General features: G+C 45.4%; 1 protein-coding gene and 1 long non-coding RNA gene across 6 annotated transcripts in view; one reads left to right on the top strand and one right to left on the bottom strand.

The window, feature by feature from the left end:
* Positions 1 to 1576: 1576 nt before the first annotated feature.
* Positions 1577 to 5544, top strand: LOC142362103 (uncharacterized). Its single transcript, XR_012764675.1, has 3 exons — positions 1577 to 1791; positions 4958 to 5197; positions 5409 to 5544. It is a non-coding gene; the product is annotated as an uncharacterized LOC142362103 (long non-coding RNA).
* A 123-nt stretch (positions 5545 to 5667) lies between these two features.
* The window catches only part of FOXN3 (forkhead box N3), a 215090-nt gene continuing 203384 nt past the window's right edge, over positions 5668 to 17373 (bottom strand). For 3 of the 5 annotated variants that reach the window (XM_075426077.1, XM_075426075.1, XM_075426074.1), the window contains 2 exons: positions 15621 to 15644; positions 5668 to 13077 (listed from right to left, as the gene is read on the bottom strand). In XM_075426077.1, the coding sequence (XP_075282192.1) occupies positions 12528 to 13077; positions 15621 to 15644 (574 nt within the window). In that variant the 3' untranslated portion in view covers positions 5668 to 12527. The remainder of the gene's footprint in view (positions 13078 to 15620; positions 15645 to 17373) is intronic. The other 2 variants (XM_075426078.1, XM_075426076.1) reach the window with 1 other exon arrangement.

Consider the following 17373-nt stretch of genomic DNA (forward strand, 5'->3'; position numbering starts at 1 on the left):
GGCGTTTAGCCTAACCGAGGCTCAGGAAAGCCCTCCAGGCAGCTTTTTAACATCATTGAACTTTGGTACCTGGGTGAGGAAGCCACACAAGGCAGCTGGGCCCCAGACTGCCAGGAGCAGCCACAGTGCCGGGACGGTGGCAGTGGAGGCACAGAGCAGGCAGCCATGATGATCTGGAGTAGGCAAAATGCTTTAAGAAGCGGTGAGGGAGAAGCCCCTCAGAAACAAAAGGGGTAACAGAGACAAAGCCACGGTGGCTTCCTCCATCGGATGCTGAGCAATCGCTTCTGGCAGGGCTTCTCCCCCAGTCCTTTCCCTGTGGCTCCTGGATGCCTCAGGCAACTCCAAGAACCTCCCATGCCATCGCCTTTTCCTCCTTGGCAGCCAGCGGGAGCTTTCCCTTCCCTTCCCTTCCCTTCCCTTCCCTTCCCTTCCCTTCCCTTCCCTTCCCTTCCCTTCCCTTCCCTTCCCTTCCCTTCCCTTCCCTTCCCTTCCCTTCCCTTCCCTTCCCTTCCCTTCCCTTCCCTTCCCTTCCCTTCCCTCCCCTTCCCTCCCCTTCCCTCCCCTTCCCTCCCCTTCCCTCCCCTTCCCTTCCCTTCCCTTCCCTTCCCTTCCCTTCCCTTCCCTTCCCTTCCCTTCCCTTCCCTTCCCTTCCCTTCCCTTCCCTTCCCTTCCCTTCCCTTCCCTTCCCTTCCCTTCCCTTCCCTTCCCTTCCCTTCCCTTCCCTTCCCTTCCCTTCCCTCTTCCCTTCCCTTCCCCCTGCCTCGCTTGCAAAGCTCAGCAGTTCAAAATGGCTGACTGAAGGCTGTTCGCAGCCTTTTAGACAATATTCCCCACATCCATTCTTTTTTGCACAGGCATCACCAGCTAGCTCTGCCCGTGGGCGCGGCTCCTGCCCGCTGCCGCGCTGGGAGGAGGCCGCAGGCGGTGGCCGCCAGGAACAGGAGCTGGGTCTCTCCTCCTGACTGATGATCTGCTGCTCACACTACTGTAACACGCCAAGCCCGCTGTATTTGATTACACCCCAGGTAGCGTGGCTTCTGTAACTGAGATGGTGAATGAACTTGGCTGGAATAGGCAAGTGTATAAATTAGTATGCTGATAGCAGAACAAAGCTATTTTTAAAATCACTGAACAGCACTGCTCTTTACTATGATTGCAGAGATTATGTAAGATGATGATTAAAATCAGGTCCCTGCATCACAGACCGATCTGTGGTTGAGAGATGCGAAAACAAAGCTGCAAAGGAACGAGAGGAGACTGTATTATTTTCACAGGTGCTCTGCTGGCCTGTCCTAATTAAGGGCAAAGCAGCCATGTCGTCAACCTCTTTGCTGTCATTCTATCTCATCCTACTTTTTCTATTACACTTTGCCAATAAGCCATTTGCTTTTGCAGGCTGGGTGTGTAGGCATGGAAATGTCAGCTCGGGGAGGGGGGGATCTGCTGCGTCATCCCGCAGCACGCAGCTGAGCTCCAGGGTGTCCCTAACGCGCAGCCTCTCACTCCTACGCTGCACCTCGCAGGAGTGGGGTTTTTCCTCCTATTTGTTGACGTACGAACATTCATTCAAAAAAGCAGGAGAAGAAAAATGTGGGCGCTATCTTTGTGTCTTGTCTAACTGATTGAAAGCAGACAGATAAGGAGAAGTTCTGTCTCAGCAGCAGGAAGATACTGCGGTTCAGGGCCAGGCTACCACAGAAATGCTGTTGTTTTCAATGACGGTTATTTGGGAAAAGCCTCTGGAAATTGATTGTTATTAAAGACCTGGAGAGAACATCGCTTAGGATGGTAAGCGGAGATTTTAAAATTCTGTGTTTACAGTCTCCTGCACTGTAATGCTCAGATTGCTATATATACACAATCATTATTTGATTTCTTACACCATGGTGAATAGCAGCACTGCTGATCAAACAAAGCGGCAAACAAGCCTAACGCAAACAGAAATATAAACAAAACCTGAAGATTTATAGGCAATCAAAATGACGTCAAACAGCGTAAGATTAAAAGCAGAGTGTATGTTTGTTATTAATTCTGACAGATGTTTGCCGTAGAGTGTCTTCCATGGGGTTTCTCACCATGGTTAACCATCTGTATTTCACAATGAAGTTTAAAAACTCTTTAATTATCTTAGGCAAATTGAACGTGCCCAGCCAATGTACCACACCGTGTTAAAGCTGAAGAGTTATTCCTTTGTAGTAGATTTCTTTAAGAAGCAGACGTCACAGAAACCGTCGTCATTTCGTTTCCCGGCATAATACAGGACCTGAGGCAGACAGAGCAAAGCCTTTTGTCGTTATTTACATTCCCCGCTTGCTTTCTAGGCAACGTGCCCAGGCAGCGCGCACGCGCGAGCAGAGGGGTCAGCTGCGGCCTCTTCGCAGCGGAGCCCGCAGTGAGGACGATGTTGTGTGAGGGAAGGAGTGCAACGTGGAGGCCATGCAGTAAGATGGAGGCCGCGCAGGCTCAGGCATCTCGTGCCTACCCGTTTTGTGCGAGACACCCGTTGGGTGCCTGCTCCTGCAAGCAGGCCGGGTGGGCCGGGGCCCCGCGGCTTCCCTCGGTGCCCTGCCCTTGCTCTCTGGGGTCCCCGGAGCCCCGCACCTCCGGCCGCGCCGCTGCTGAACTTCGGCGAGGCGACTGCCGGGGCGCCCGGCCGGGGAGGGCCTGTCCGTGCTGCCCGGGCTGCTCCCGCTCCCGTGGCCAAAACCGGCCGCGTGACGGCTCACAGCCCCGCGCCTGCCCTGCGATACGCGCTGACACAGCCATGGCCACCCAGCGGGGAGGGCCAGGAGCCCTGCCACCACACCCGGCCGGGCGCTGTCGAGGGGGGGCACGCAGCGGGCTGGGAGTACGGCGGCACGGCGGCAGCCACCCCGCGGCGGGTGCCCGTACCGGGGTGGCCCCCACGGGCTCCATCCCGGAGCGTGGCCGTGGTGCCTGCCCCCAGGTTTCCGGGGCCGGGGCAGGCCCTGCGTGGGCCGAACATGGTTCATGAGCATGGGCCACCATGTCCCAGGGGCTGCAGCGGCCGGGAGGGACCAGAGCTGGGCAGCACCCTCCAAGTGGGGGCTGGCCAGGAGCCGCGTTGAGCTGGCCACAGCTGGTTCCAGCCAGCTGAGGCCAACAACAGGGAGGAACCCGCTGGGTGCCACTGCTGCAGGCAGTCAGAGAAGGAGGGAGTGCTCCTCCTCAGGTGCATGTCGTAAAAAATACGGAGGGCTGTTGGAGACCCGCTTAAGGTCCAAAGGGGTCTGTGTGCCCCCGAGGGACTGCAGCCTACAGGTCACCCACGCTGGAGCGGGTACACCCCCGAGAGACTGCAGCCTGTGGGCCACCATGCTGGAATGGGGACATCCCTGATGGACTGTAGCCCATGGATTGCCCATGCTGGAATGGGGACACCCCCGAGGGACTGCAGCCTGTGGGCCACCACGCTGGAATGGGGACATCCCTGATGGACTGCAGCCCATGGATTGCCCACACTGGAATGGGACACCCCTGAGGGACCACAGCCTGTGGGCCACCACGCTGGAATGGGGACACCCCCAAGGGACTGCAGCCCATGGATTGCCCACACTGGAATGGGACACCCCCAAGGGACTGCAGCCTGTGGGCCACCACACTGAAGCAGGGACACCCCTGAAGAAAGAGCAGCAGAGGGACCACGCATGCCCAAAGCAGCAGGACAAGCAGCAAGAGCCAAAGAGTGGCAGAGCGAGCCAGTACGTAAATCACTTCAACTGCTCGTGCTGCCCAACAGCTTGCCAGAGGCACTTTGACAGACTGAGCGTAACCCGTGGTGGAAATACGGGCGTTGAGGCTGGAGAGGAGGCAGGACAGGTGTGTACGTAAGAGGCTGGTTGGCTGTGTCCTTTCTCAACACCCAAATGAGCGACCAGAAGTCTGTGTTAATTGGCAATGAAGGAAACTCACAACTTGAGACCGTTTTGCCCTTGACAGGCAAATCGCAAGGTTACACAAAAAGCCTGTAGCACAACTGGGATTCACCGTGTCTCAAACACTGTGCCTGTTTGAAACGTTTTTAAGGCCCTCATGTAATGCCCTGTGCTGAAACGAGCCCAAGACCAGTCTCCTGGCAAGCATGCTGGCTGCGTACAAAGGCCAAAACATTTTCTGTGGAGTCTGTGGGTCTCCCTGCGCCTCCACACGTGGCTACAGACCCACCCGCAGAGCGTGCTGCGTGACGCTGGCTTAGCGGGCGGTGGGTGGGAGGGGGATCCATGAGAGGAAGATGGTCCAGAGCACAGCGAAGTGGTTTTTGTCTTCTCACCCATCTCCTCTCATCTTGTCTCCTTGGCCAAGTTTGTTTCTCTCCTCTTTGTTCTGTCGCAGCAGCAGCGGGCACTGAGGGTAGGTTACAAACTGGCACTTTTTCAGGCAACACATGGAAGTGTCAGTTGCCTGGTCAGGTCTTGGGGCTGGGCATTTTTATGCTCTTTTGTGTGTATCTCAGGCATTTTGTTTCCTCTGCCCCACTCCCCACCGGACCCGTTTACATCCGTCTTGTCCCTCAGGTGCCTACTGTGGCAGTCTCCAACACCAGCTGCTCAGGATGGCGTCGAGACGAGTGAGGGGGACACGCTTACAGCTCCGGGTCAGCTGGAGTTCCAGCTTCAGTGGCCACACATTCCCATCACACAGCTGAGAAACCAACCATCCTCCCCTGCTCCAGCAGCGTCTCAAACCAGCTGTGGGGAAGATTTCAGTTTGACAGGAGAACAGAGGGGCTTTTTTTCTTCTCAATCTTTCTCAAAGTTTAACCTATAGGTATATAATGGCTGTTAGAACACTTCCAAACCACAGTGTTCGGGGTACGATTTTAGTTGTAAGATTTGACTATTCAGCTTGATTGGAGAAAGCTAGGAGGCAACTACTATTATTTTATGCTAATATTCACTCTCTGAAGAGATGACTTTTGCACTGTTTCCTTCAGCTCTCAACTTTGAATCGCTGGATCCATACAGAGAGGCACTGAACATGCCGGGTTTCGGCACTGCTGAGCGACGAGCATGGCTGATTCCTGCAGCAGCTCAAGGTGACCGGGGAGGCTCCAAGCGTCTGCAGAGCAGGATACCTCCTCGGTGCTTACCGACTGCGCCAGCTGAGGCAGCTGCCTTCGAAGGTCTCGGCTCTATGGGATTTCCTCCCGCCAACAGTCCCTTCATGCCACAAGGTAAAGGGGAAACGTGGCAAAAGCACTGAGCGTCCTGGTGCTGCAGAAACCAGAATAAAGCCTGGGCAGGGGGGATGCAAAGATTAGAAAGCAACGTTTTTCAGGATGTCATATATATACCGTCAGACATGTTTTATCACTGAATCTCTTCTGATTGTTGCTAATTAAAAAAAGAAGATACAATTCCCAGTGAAATCAGCTTTGTTTCCAGGCTGCAAAACTGATGAGAAAGGAAGATCAGGCCCTGACTTAACACCAATACAGTGAGACCAGCCATTTGCACGCGACAGCAAATTAACACAAGCTGATACCTACTGCAGCGAAGATACAGGTAACATCCCACGGGGACTAGAACTATTTAATAATGAAGGAATAAATTTGTAAAAAAACATCACTGTTGTTCCTTCTTAATATCTGGGCATAATTCAAAGCCAGTATTCACACAACTACAATTGTTCAATTGATGCAACTCAGTAATTTTTATTGCAACTGGAAGACAATACATCACAGAAACTTTATGGTAGGTTTTGGGAAAGTGTTATATACAATAATAATTGATGAAATAGTTTGTCTTTGGCAATATGATTACACATCAAGAAAATGTAAAATGCAAGTATGCCTCTAAATCAACATTTTCATATTTCCTAAAGATCAGCTGATTGCACTTGTCTTCGGACTGCTCATTTAGGTAAACACAAATACAACTTAACATCACTGTTCATTCCCCATCACAGTTTGTATTTTAATATTGATGAAATTGGCAGTTTCAGACGCCAAGTACAGGAAAAAAATTGGCTTATCACTGTACTAAATTAACTTATTGGCCAGTTAAGGTCCTGTGACCCTTAAGCATTGATACTAAATCTCTTGGTCTTTTGATTGCTTTATCACTTTTTTCTGTAAAACAAAGTATTTCAGAAATTACAGAGTATAAAAAAAATGTACAAGTCCATAATGCTTTTCATACACACACAAATCATTCCCCCCAACATTTTACACCATGGCAGTTTTAAGTAGTGAGTGTGAATGATGCAGGCATGGAACTGGTTATCAGATACAGGTGTGACTTTCAGTTGCTGTCCCACACGCATACTCCGGAAATGTACAATGCTCTAGTAACTTAAAGATGAACTCGAGTTCAGTGTTGTCTGAACGAAAAAAGAAAGTCTTGGGATTTCAGGCCAGAAACAAATGAAAAAGATGCCCATTTCTAGACCCTCAGCCATCCCAGAATCCAGCACGTAATTTTAGCATCCAGTAAAATCCCTCTGAGCATTGAGGGCCAGGATAAGATGTCATTTATCCCTTAAACCCTCAGATGATGAGCTCTCCTAACTGCTGGCCTGATGCAAAGCCCAACGAAATCCACTGAAAAAAAAAAAGTGAAGCAAAACCCCCTTCCGTGGACTGTGAGAGGATGTTACATCTGGTTGATTTCCCCCTCTTTGCAAAAGGAAATGTGGTACAGTAGAAAAACCATTATATAGCTTCAGATAAATATACCTTATTTCAATGCTAAAACAAAACAGAACCCAAACTCCCCAAACCAGGAAAGGCTACTTATTAGAACAAGTCAAAAGTGACCTTTAAATCATTTCTGGTTTTAAATGTACACCAGCAAAATACAGCACCATAGACACATTAGGTTGAGACTTATTTTTTTTTTTTTGGTCAGTGAAGCTAGTACTTGTTTGCTGAACCATGGAAGAATTACAAGGTCATGTACATGATCAAAGATAAAGCAACCCAGCTGACAAGTCTCTGCTTAATTCAAGAATAACCAGTACTAAAAATAAAAATGCAAGAATGAAAAACCCTAATAAACCACCATCAATTAATACTTTCTAAATAAAAGGGGATTAACAGATGAATTCACAAATGTATGCAGATTTATACAGAACACCAAATGTTGTGTGTAAATCCTTATAAACTCCAGCTCAAAACAGAAACACACAAAATATAGTTTGACTTACACATCCCATTTCAAAGGAAAAGAGACATCATTACAACTTGGTAACTGTCCTAACTGCAACAGAAACCAAACAGAAATTCAAAGTTTGGCAGGTAACTAAGAAGAGGGTTATCACTTAGGTTATATAGCAAAGTGTTGATGTATATTACATAGAGTAGTATAAATAATAAAAAAGTATTATTTAAATTAGATCACAGTGCTGCATTATGTGCATAACAGTGTTTGATATATTACTGGAGGGCTGTGAAGAACACTACTAAAACTGAACTAGTCAGACGGTCAACACTGATATTCTGTTACAATCAGGAGGATGTATGGTTCAAATGCTCTTTTGGTGGCAAAGTCAAGAAAACGTTTCAAAAGATTTCCTACAAAATATGCCAATGAGCTACATTCAGGCAGTAGTGACACACCCGAAGGAGCAGGGTTTGCATTCTCCATGAAGTGAAGTCAATTGCATTGCATCTGAAATTGGAAATGCGTTCTCTCGACAGTTTTATTCTGATCCTGGAGCAAGGGAGAGTAATGTTTTCAAAAATGCCTAGGGCCAGATTCAAGGAAAAATGGTAATAATACTAACAGTGAAACGGTAAAGATTCCCAGGAGCGCTGGGGTGTCTATAGCTCCGCTGACTGCAGAGGAGATCAGACACCTGCCGGTTCTAGAAAACCCCAGACTGCGCCTATCTACATCTTTCGATGACTCGGGAGCCAGAATCTCAGGGAAAATCAATGACAGCGACCGAGAAAATGGGACAAAGTGCTGTTTTGGTCATTTTATCCCCGGTGCCGTTTGGTGTGCTGTTCAGGATTTCACTCTCTGCTGAAGTATGTCGATGTAACTCTACCTCACTCCAGAGAAGAATGCAGCCCCCAGAGTTTCTCTGTATCTTTTCCCAAGGTAGACAGTAATTCAGTCAAACACCAGGAGCTGATGCACCTCCTTCGGGATTCCCTTCTCCCGCTAAGGTCAGAGGAGCCAGAACACGGGTACCTCGGCTGCACTGCCAGTGAGAAGAGCACACAGCCCCAGGACAGCTGTCCAGTCCTAGACGGCACGCCTCCTCGCTCTCACACCAGGCTCCTCAGTTGTAAAACCCTGCGACCGTGGCAGAACTACTGCTGGTTTTGCCAGGAGAAGCTCAGAACCAGACTGCTTTCAGGAACAGCTATGGGGTCATCCATGAAAGCTGTTTGAGACCTGCGCTTGAATTTTTAAATGCAGGCAACATCTGTATCAAAATGCAGCGGGATGGCCAAGCGCTTGCAGAACGCCAGCGCGACGGCGGATTTCACCTGCCTGCAGACGCGGGCGAAATCTGCTTGTGGCGTTAGCTCTTGTCTGCGTCGCAGCTTCTTGCTGCAAAAGGCATATTCCAAAGGAACCCGCCACGGAGTCCGAGCGACCCTCACCATCCACGCCTACGCAGACCTCGCCACCGAATGCTTGCTGACCTGCTGGGACTCCCCCAGCCCCCACCTCTCTTGGAGAAACGCTAATTTGGCAATACTGATAGAGCGAGGAAAATGGAAAGTTAAGAGATTTGACGACTTCTCACCCCAAAATGGCTTAGTACGGAAAGCAAACAAGCAAAACCAAACTGCCTGATGTCTGGCAAGTGAGAGAGTTCTTAGTACAGTGCAATTACCACTCCGTTTTGGCATGATTCAGTCAAAGTAAAGACAACTGCACTGAAAAGCTGACATTGTAATTTTTTTGGAAAACAAATCGGTCTCAATTCTTCTAAAAAAAGAGAACTTTTCTGACGGAGTAGAACCAGTTCTGACAAAGCTGCCATTGTCAGCCAGGCACAAAAATGTTTCAGAAGGTGACTCCTAAACATTTTACACAAATCCAAATTATGTACTTCTCATCAATAGTCAGAGTAAGGGTCAGAAAGGACAAGTTGGTTTTAAACTCCAGAAATAATCTGTTGACAGCATTAGCCCTCAGCCAAGCTGCTGGTTCCTGAACATCACTTTGTAAACTCCTACTGGGCAATACCTCCTCAGCAGATCAGACTAGGAGCAATAAATTTTACATGAAAATAGATGCTTGCCAACATTTCAGGTTTACCAGCAAGTAGATGAAGGAGTTGTTGAAGATAGATTATACAGATTATATATAAAAAGATAACCTGCCTAATTAGATACTTATGCAAAATTACTGTTTTCTAAGGTGATTAATACTAGTGGTAATTATATATTTAACCACCAAGAGTCCACGTTCATGAATGGTACTTGTTGTTCAGCAGATACTGCTATAATTTGCACTGACACACTGCAATCAGTGAAGTCGCTCTGAATTAGTGTCGTGACTGTGGATGTAATCTGGCCACCGGCGCACCACTACATCGCTTTCTCTGGAGGACAGAGATGGCTGAGCCATGGTTTGAGTGTATTTTCTGCCACTAAATTTGACTTTTCAGTGTTGCTTTTTGATGAATATTAAACCACTCTCAAGCTGGTACAACTATGCATTAATGAGCAAAGGTGGTTGCAAACTGATAGTGTAGTATTTTATATTTCAGATGACTCTTCATACAGTCCGTAGAAAGATGAAGGACCAAGTTTTCTTGTGCAGGGGTTGTGTGGCTCACTGCCTGTGGACTCTGGCTGTAGGGAGCGTGGATCTGGGAAGCAGCCGATTATCCCAGTCCAATCAGACAAGGGAAAAGCTATGGCTCATTCATCTCTGTGCTGCCTGGCCAAGGGACCGTCGTTCCTGTGTTCCTTAACTTGACCTTAAGGGCTGCAGGCAGCCAACAAAAGTTAGCATCCATCTACTCCCGACTCCACCAACGCTGGGAATCGGCCCTGCACGCATCAGCCCCAGCAAACAGAGGGGCGTGCAGGGCTGCTCCTTGCCCATCCGTGGCTCTCTCTGTCCCTACCCGCACAGCTCGCAGCTGTGCTGGGCTCCGGCAGCCGTCAGGCAGCTCCTGGATCCCAGGACACGCTGGGTGAGATGGGAGGAGAGGCACCGCTTGGCTGGGCTGTCCCCGGTGTGGCCCTGTTCTGTACATGGCAAAATGCTCGTGGAGCACTGGAACAGGTCCAGACCAGCCTGCCCTCCTGTTCTTCCACTTCCTAAATGGACACACACCATGGGTATCTCCAAATGCAATTTTCAGTTTCACTCCACTGAGTGGGAAGCCAAACCCTTCTGTAACTCACTCTTCTTAAACTGGAACCATCTTGGTGAAACTGCTGCCTGAAGCAGTTGTGAGGGATCAATATAAACCTACGTTCTTTTTAAGAAACCGACCGTTTCGTTCTCTTAACTCACTGGTTCCTGGGATTTTCTTCTTGCCTCTAGGATACTCTAAGTGCAGAATTTTTCATGCCAAATTAATGAATCCAGGTGAGAGAGACTGTCTTACTTCCCTCACAGCTTCCCTCTGCTGTAGGGATCTCCAATCCAATAGTTGTCATTACCAGGAGAGTAGCACTATACCTGAAATACACTCTCTGTAACACCGTTTTTTCTCTGGACACCTCAGTAAGGCTCTTTACTAACTTCATTTTCTCATGGCAAATTAGCAAAGCTATTTTCTTGTCTACTTATTCCTGAATCAAATCAGAGAGTTTTCCTCAATTAACCTCCCATTATTCTCTTGATTCTGTCATACACACTCACTACTAAATTTGCCCTCAGATTATTGCGTCATGTTACACATGTACAGACGAAGAAAGGACACACTTTAACTTTTTTTTTTTTTCTTTTTTTTAAACAGAAGTAGGGAGAGGGGGGCTGAATGTGCAGACAAGGCAGTATAATTCAACCATCCAAGCCCTACCAGAGCATGAAGATTTTATTTTTTAATATTGCAGAGTAAGTTCCCAACAGTCAGTGTTTGTCCCTGAAGAAGGTTAAACCTTAAACACCTGCTTCAAAAAAACCCCAACAACAACAAAAAAGAACCAAAACAAAAACAGAACAAACAAAAAAATAAAATCCAAAAAAACAAACTCTAAGCCTAAGGGCTTAAAAATTAGAGGCATAGCCTTTTTCTCTATTTTCTATATTTATATGAAAATAATTCATGCTTCATGCTAAATACATTATTTACCTTACAAGAACTTTGTCATCTTTGAATAAAAAAAATGGTTTGCTTTTTCTATCCCCCCCCTCCCAAAAGGAATCCATGCAATGTGGATCAAATTTCTTCTGCTGGCTACGCTGGTTGAATCTGGAAATCGGTTGTTATTTTTGCACAGATGAATCCTGACTGATGGCCACTGCACACTCATTTCTCAGGGCCGTGGAGGAGCTCTTTTGTTGAACTTCTGAATTTTACTGTTCACCAATATGCTTTCCTTTTACTTGTAAATACAGAATACTACTAATGGCAGGTTTTGTAGCTTTGTTTCCCCAGTTAGATCAAGGATTTGATCCACAGAAAAAGATTCTGATGTATTTCCTTCCTTACTATCTACTGTAATTTCTTAGACTTGATTGCTTTTCACTCAGGCAGTTTAGAAGACATAGCTTGTTTTTCCCTATTACTATTATTTTTTGCACGCAGTGCCAATCTTCGGGCTTATGGCTTTTTGAACATTCTTTTAGTTTAATACAGAAGACAGAATTCAACGATTAACGATGCTACTAACAGTGCACCCCCTCCCATTTCTTCTCGCTATTTCACTGAAACCCATTGCATACATAGTTCAAATTTCCCCAAACTTCGAGCTATCAGTCTTCACCTCATAAGCCACATACAGCGCGTGAAGCACTCCAAGCGCATCACGGTTTGCCAGTTGCCAGCAGTGGCTGTCCAAAGACTTCTAGGGCACAGCGTGTCCAAGTGCCACGAGTGGTTCTCGGTTTGGTGCTGAGAAGCGCGTGCCTCCTCTTTCCCCCAGATCTCTTTATTCACATTCGCTTCTAACCCAATTGTTAGGCCATTAAAAAAATTCTTAAGGGCCAGGCCTGAATGATTACTAAATTACGCACAGCTCTTCTAGTATAAGAGGGATTTCCAAGTGTCCAATTTTACTCTCACCACATTAACGTTGATGTCACTGCGTACTCAACCATGCATTTTTGACAAGCTGGAGAAAGCAATGGCGATTTTGGCTCTTTTTTTTTTTTTGTTAACTTTTTGTCTTCAGGCAATGAAAAGCTTTTGTAAATTAACTGAGTGTCAGTATGAGTTCTATGGCTTCAATCTCCTTTTAAAATAAAAATCTTAAGGGTCCCCCCCCAAAAAAAAACAGAAAAAGAAAGAAACAAACCCAAAACAAACAGAAAGAAAAAGAAAAGAGGAAAAAATTGCTGATATTGCCACAAATCATTAGAATTCACCTGACGTGCTGAAACAAAACTTTGTAAGTTCAAACAAATCATTGATTTGTTCTAATTTTTTGTGGTTTCCTTTTGCTCTTTTTGCCCCTTTGCCGTCCGATTGGTGATGTTGTTCAAACAGGATCGAATTCCTGCTAAATGCAGGAGCGATCCTGCAGCTTCTTTCATCTCCTCGTCATCACTCTCCGGGGGCTTTTCCGTACGTCTCTTTTTAAGAGGCAGTGTGTCACTCGGTACTTTTTTCGCCTTCATTAAATGTTGCCTTTTCTTGTGCTGGGATGCATACCCACTGTCAGCTAAAGAATCCTTGGTCTCCTTCCGATTCTGCTTTTTGTCCTCCTCTTCTGTTTCACTATGGCTCTCGTGGCTCTGGAAGCTGACTTCACTTCCTTCACTGCTGTCTTGGCTACCTTTAGTTGCAAATTCGTACTGGTCGTCAGCAGAGGAAGAGGAAACAGAGTCACTAGCAGGTGATGTGCTCCGATGGTTGGAAGATTTGGCACTGCTGTAGTTGTGATCGTCCTTGGGGTCACCGCTAACGACTGGAGAGCCACAGGACTGCTCGCTTTCTGTCCGCATCCGGCAGTTTGTTATTCCGTTCCTGTAAAAACAAATCGAAGCCGTCTTAGGAGCCACAGAGGAGAGATCCTGCCCCAGTGCAAAAGATGAGAAAGCCAGCTGACAGACTATCTATGATGACTATCAAAGTAACGTCCACACAGGCTGGTTTCAAAGCCTGGCTCAAAGCGCTTGTGGAGTGGACTCCACACATAAAACAAGCCAAAAGACAAGTAACAGCATGAGAGACAGGAGCAAGGGGATGGTCACAAATATGGGATGTCTGAACAGTCCTGATTCACGTTTCAACTAATAGTTTACACTTAAAAAAAAAAAAAATCCCCATTATTTTACCAACTGAATATTAAATAAACTCTGATGAGTTGCATAAATACCCTCTCCCCCTTTTCATATAAAATGATACCACCAAAAACATGGGGAAGAGACACTAGTATTCTGGAGTAGTTTTAGCCTCCTCTCAAAGACTCTTCTCCAGCTTGGATGCTTCCTGACAGAGGGAGCAATTAAGTGTCGCACCCAGGTAGTAGTGCAGTCACATATCTGACTGTGATCATTTTATCAATGCTCTTAAAAGCAATACAACCTTAAGCCACTAGCTGCCAACAAAGTATTACAATGTGTTTAAAAACAAACAGGAGGAAAAAAAAAATCTGGTTTTGCTCTAGAAGCTGCCGTTGTTCCCTTTGGTTGTACGGCACTTTGTGCTGTGGGACCTACTGCAGCACAATGTATTTAAAAACTAACAGTGTGCTCTTCTGCTTTGGAAAATATTAGAGCATTGCCACTGACTTTGCAATACAGAACACAGTGCTTGCAAGTTGGTTAAAGAAGGGACTGACCCTGTGCAATGCTTAATTCCTGCTGAGAAAAGGTAGAGGAAGATGCTCATCGAGTAAAGGCATCATCATTGCCACCCGCCAGCTCACCAGCCTTGAACCCCTCTATCAGTTAAAACAAAACCAACGCAAGCAAGACTGTGTAAACCACCACATGATAAACAGCTTTAAAATCTAGCCTCGCCATCTTCATGCTATCACTACAGTGCTTATGGCAGTGTTGGATTAAAACCTTTTCTTAAACGCATACTCTGAAGACAGACGTTTCTTAAGAGGAACGGCACAGTGGCATGTCCGGGGTATTACTGCTCTTCTACTTAAAAAATGCGAAAATGCTTGAAGTTTCAGGGAATGGGCCTCACGTCTGGTTTCTTTACAGAGAGCAGAGTATTATCCATTTCTGAAAGGTAAGGCTGAAAGGTGGAAAATATAAGAGTGGTAGCAGCTCCTATTCATCTAAATGCTCGTCTGTAGAGCTTGCTCAAAAAAAGAAACAGGCTTCTGAGAACCAGTGACAGGACAATGCTAGAAGGCAGCAAATAGATCAGTCATTGCAAATGTTCTTATTTACAGTAGTTTCAAAGAAATGTATATAATAGAAAGCCCAGTTATTAGCAAAGAAAGCCTCTTGCCAAACTTGTTTGCTCAACAAAATTATTTTCCCCTAGATTTTCGAGTAGCTTTATGATCCATAAATTACATACAGAATCCAGAAGGAATACACAAAGCTCCTTCAATTATTAATAACTAAATGCAATGTCATTCATGATTGTGCAGCAAGCCAGCTGCATTTACTGTGATGGTTTGCCACTGCAGGGGTTGTCATTAGAGGATGCCAAATGCTTAAAAGAAGAAATCATCCATACCAAACTAGTTGTAAGGTGAATTTATAACCAACTCCTTAAGATCAGTCATTATGATGAAGCATGTGATGCATTTTAAGTGACAGATTCTTCATTTTTAGGTTAAATTTACATTTAAAGATGTTACAAATTATCATAAATTAGCATAAAATTAAAGTTACTTGATTTTACTAGGTAGTTAATAGTCAGAGCAATGTGGTTCAATAAAGATCGCATTCTACTTATTTTCCATTACAAAATAGCAATGAATTCTTGCTCCAAGGAAACAAACACAGGACAGAATAGGTGGGAACTCAGATGGGATTCCCACTGACTAGGTTATTAATGAACAAGGCTTCTAACAGATGGGATTTAAATCAAGATGCCCATTCTCCTGTTACTAGATCTACTCCTATTTGTTAGTTTGTACTGAAGGACTATCAATAAAAGGAAAGCTACAGTTCCACGGAGCAGAGCAACCACATGCCAAGACGAGATCCCTGATTTGCCCCGCTCTCGAGTCTCTAGTCTTTGCTTTTACATAAAGGGGATATAATATGGATTCAAAAGCTCTGCCCATGCGACTTAGTCCAGACCACAATCCTTTCAAAAAACTGTAAAAATAGAATGAAAGGCCCGGGGATTACAGAAGCAATGATGTGGGGGAAGGTGTACTACTATGGGGTTGGCATCTCACAGAGAGTTACTGCAAATAGGGATGATAAAATAGAAAAACAAGACCACAGAAAGGTGAAAAAAAGGAAATAATTCATAAAAATGGGAGGAAAGGAAACACTAATACACTTCAAAATAAAGGCATCTATGGTGGAACTGGTCAGGAAATGGATAGCGTTTGCATCTCAGAAAAATCTTTGGGTTTCACTTACATTTTGAAAGATTTCCAACCAGTTCTGCTTGGGGAAATAAAAAAGGAAGAGAAAGCAGGTCAAGGAGAGAATTAGCAAAGGATACCCGCAGAAATGAAAATGAGTTATATAGGCAAAGTGTTTTAGGATATTCACAAAGTCAAAAAGTCACGTACCCTGAAAGTAAATTAATCTGATTTGTATCTTGATACACAATAGCTCAAACATAAGATATGAAGAATTAGTTATAATTTACATTAGTAGATTAATAGAAGTTGAATAAATTACTATCTAAACCATGCATATTCCGCACATGCTCCTGAGATATTCCAAAGCTTTATATTGCTCTTCTACAGTCACATGCTCACTAAGAAATGAATCTGTGATTGACTTTGTTCAGTCGAGATCATCAGTGGGCAGAACTCCCCTGGGTTTCAGAGGACACATTTTGGCCAGCAAAATCTATCTTGGCTCACAGCTCTGGATGGAACTCTCACTTTATTACTGAAACAGTAATAGATCTGGAAAACAAGTGCTTGCTCTTATGTCTGGATTACTTTTACAGAGGGGAAGAAAAGGTATTTAAGAATTCTGTGCTTATTACACCAGAGAAGGGAAATGTCTTTAAAGTAATACTTTATTTTTTCCCCATTTTTTTGTTTGGAACTTTATTTCAACATTTCCAGAGACGGACGTAATGTTTTAAAGCAGTGCCTTGCTCTTTCAGTGAAGTCCATGGGACAGTCAATAGAGCTTTCCATCCCACCGACATGGACTATGTTATTTGCTTGAGGGATTTTAACCATAGTTAAGCAGCTAAAAAGCACCATGCACAGATTCTTCTTCAAATATTTAAATTTGGCTGTAGCAAAATGACACACCCTTCAAGCACTGCAGAGGTAAGTCTGGACTTCTGAAAGCCCGACTCCAGGACTTCTGAAAGCCCGACTCCATTCCCACTGTTAATGGATAGCAGTTCCGCTACTGAAGTCATCAGGAGCCAGATGGGACTTGCACCAGCTGGATCTCAGGTCAGTAAAGAAACAATGTCCTTCACACAGCGTTAGTGCCTCTGTCTTTCAAGGGGGCCTTCCTCATGATGAGACGAAAATAAGTCTCAGTCATTTTACCAAGGGCAGACATATCTTCCTTAAATTTCTCTACCAGCTTTCAAAAAAGATAGGCAATCACATTCTGTTTGCAAAATGGCCAAAAGTTTTTCCAAAAAATACTTACTGTATTCCACACCAGAGACAGGTATATTCCTTTGATGAACAAAGCAAACCTACGTGGAAATTAAGTATCACCTCACCTATCTCTGATCCTTCTGGATGACAGATACTGTATACCCATAGCTGACAGTTTTGGTACGTAATTGGAAACACCCAGTTAACAGATACAAAGAAAGCAGTACAGGTAAGTTGGGTTTGTGGACTTTGACAGGTTCCAGGTTTGCTGAAAGAAAAAAACCCCACAAACAAACTGGGTCTTTTTTACTGTATAAGTAACATAATTTCAAAGGGAAGTTCTGGACAGTCAGAACTTTTATCTACAGGTAGTTGAACTGTTACTTAAACCCACTGCACACCAGCAGCCAGGAGGATGAGCAAACACAGGAAAAGTTAGTGGTGCTCACTTGCTGTTTGATGAGATTGTTAGGGGTCATGGAGTCAAAAGTCAACAACAACAAGAAGTCGGTCACACTACTGACAGCAGCTCTTACGAAGGTATTTCACAACATAATCCTATGCAAAGGACCACAGTAAGCGCGAGT

Source organism: Opisthocomus hoazin, chromosome 7 (assembly GCF_030867145.1).
Source record: "Opisthocomus hoazin isolate bOpiHoa1 chromosome 7, bOpiHoa1.hap1, whole genome shotgun sequence".
NCBI lineage: Eukaryota > Metazoa > Chordata > Aves > Opisthocomiformes > Opisthocomidae > Opisthocomus > Opisthocomus hoazin.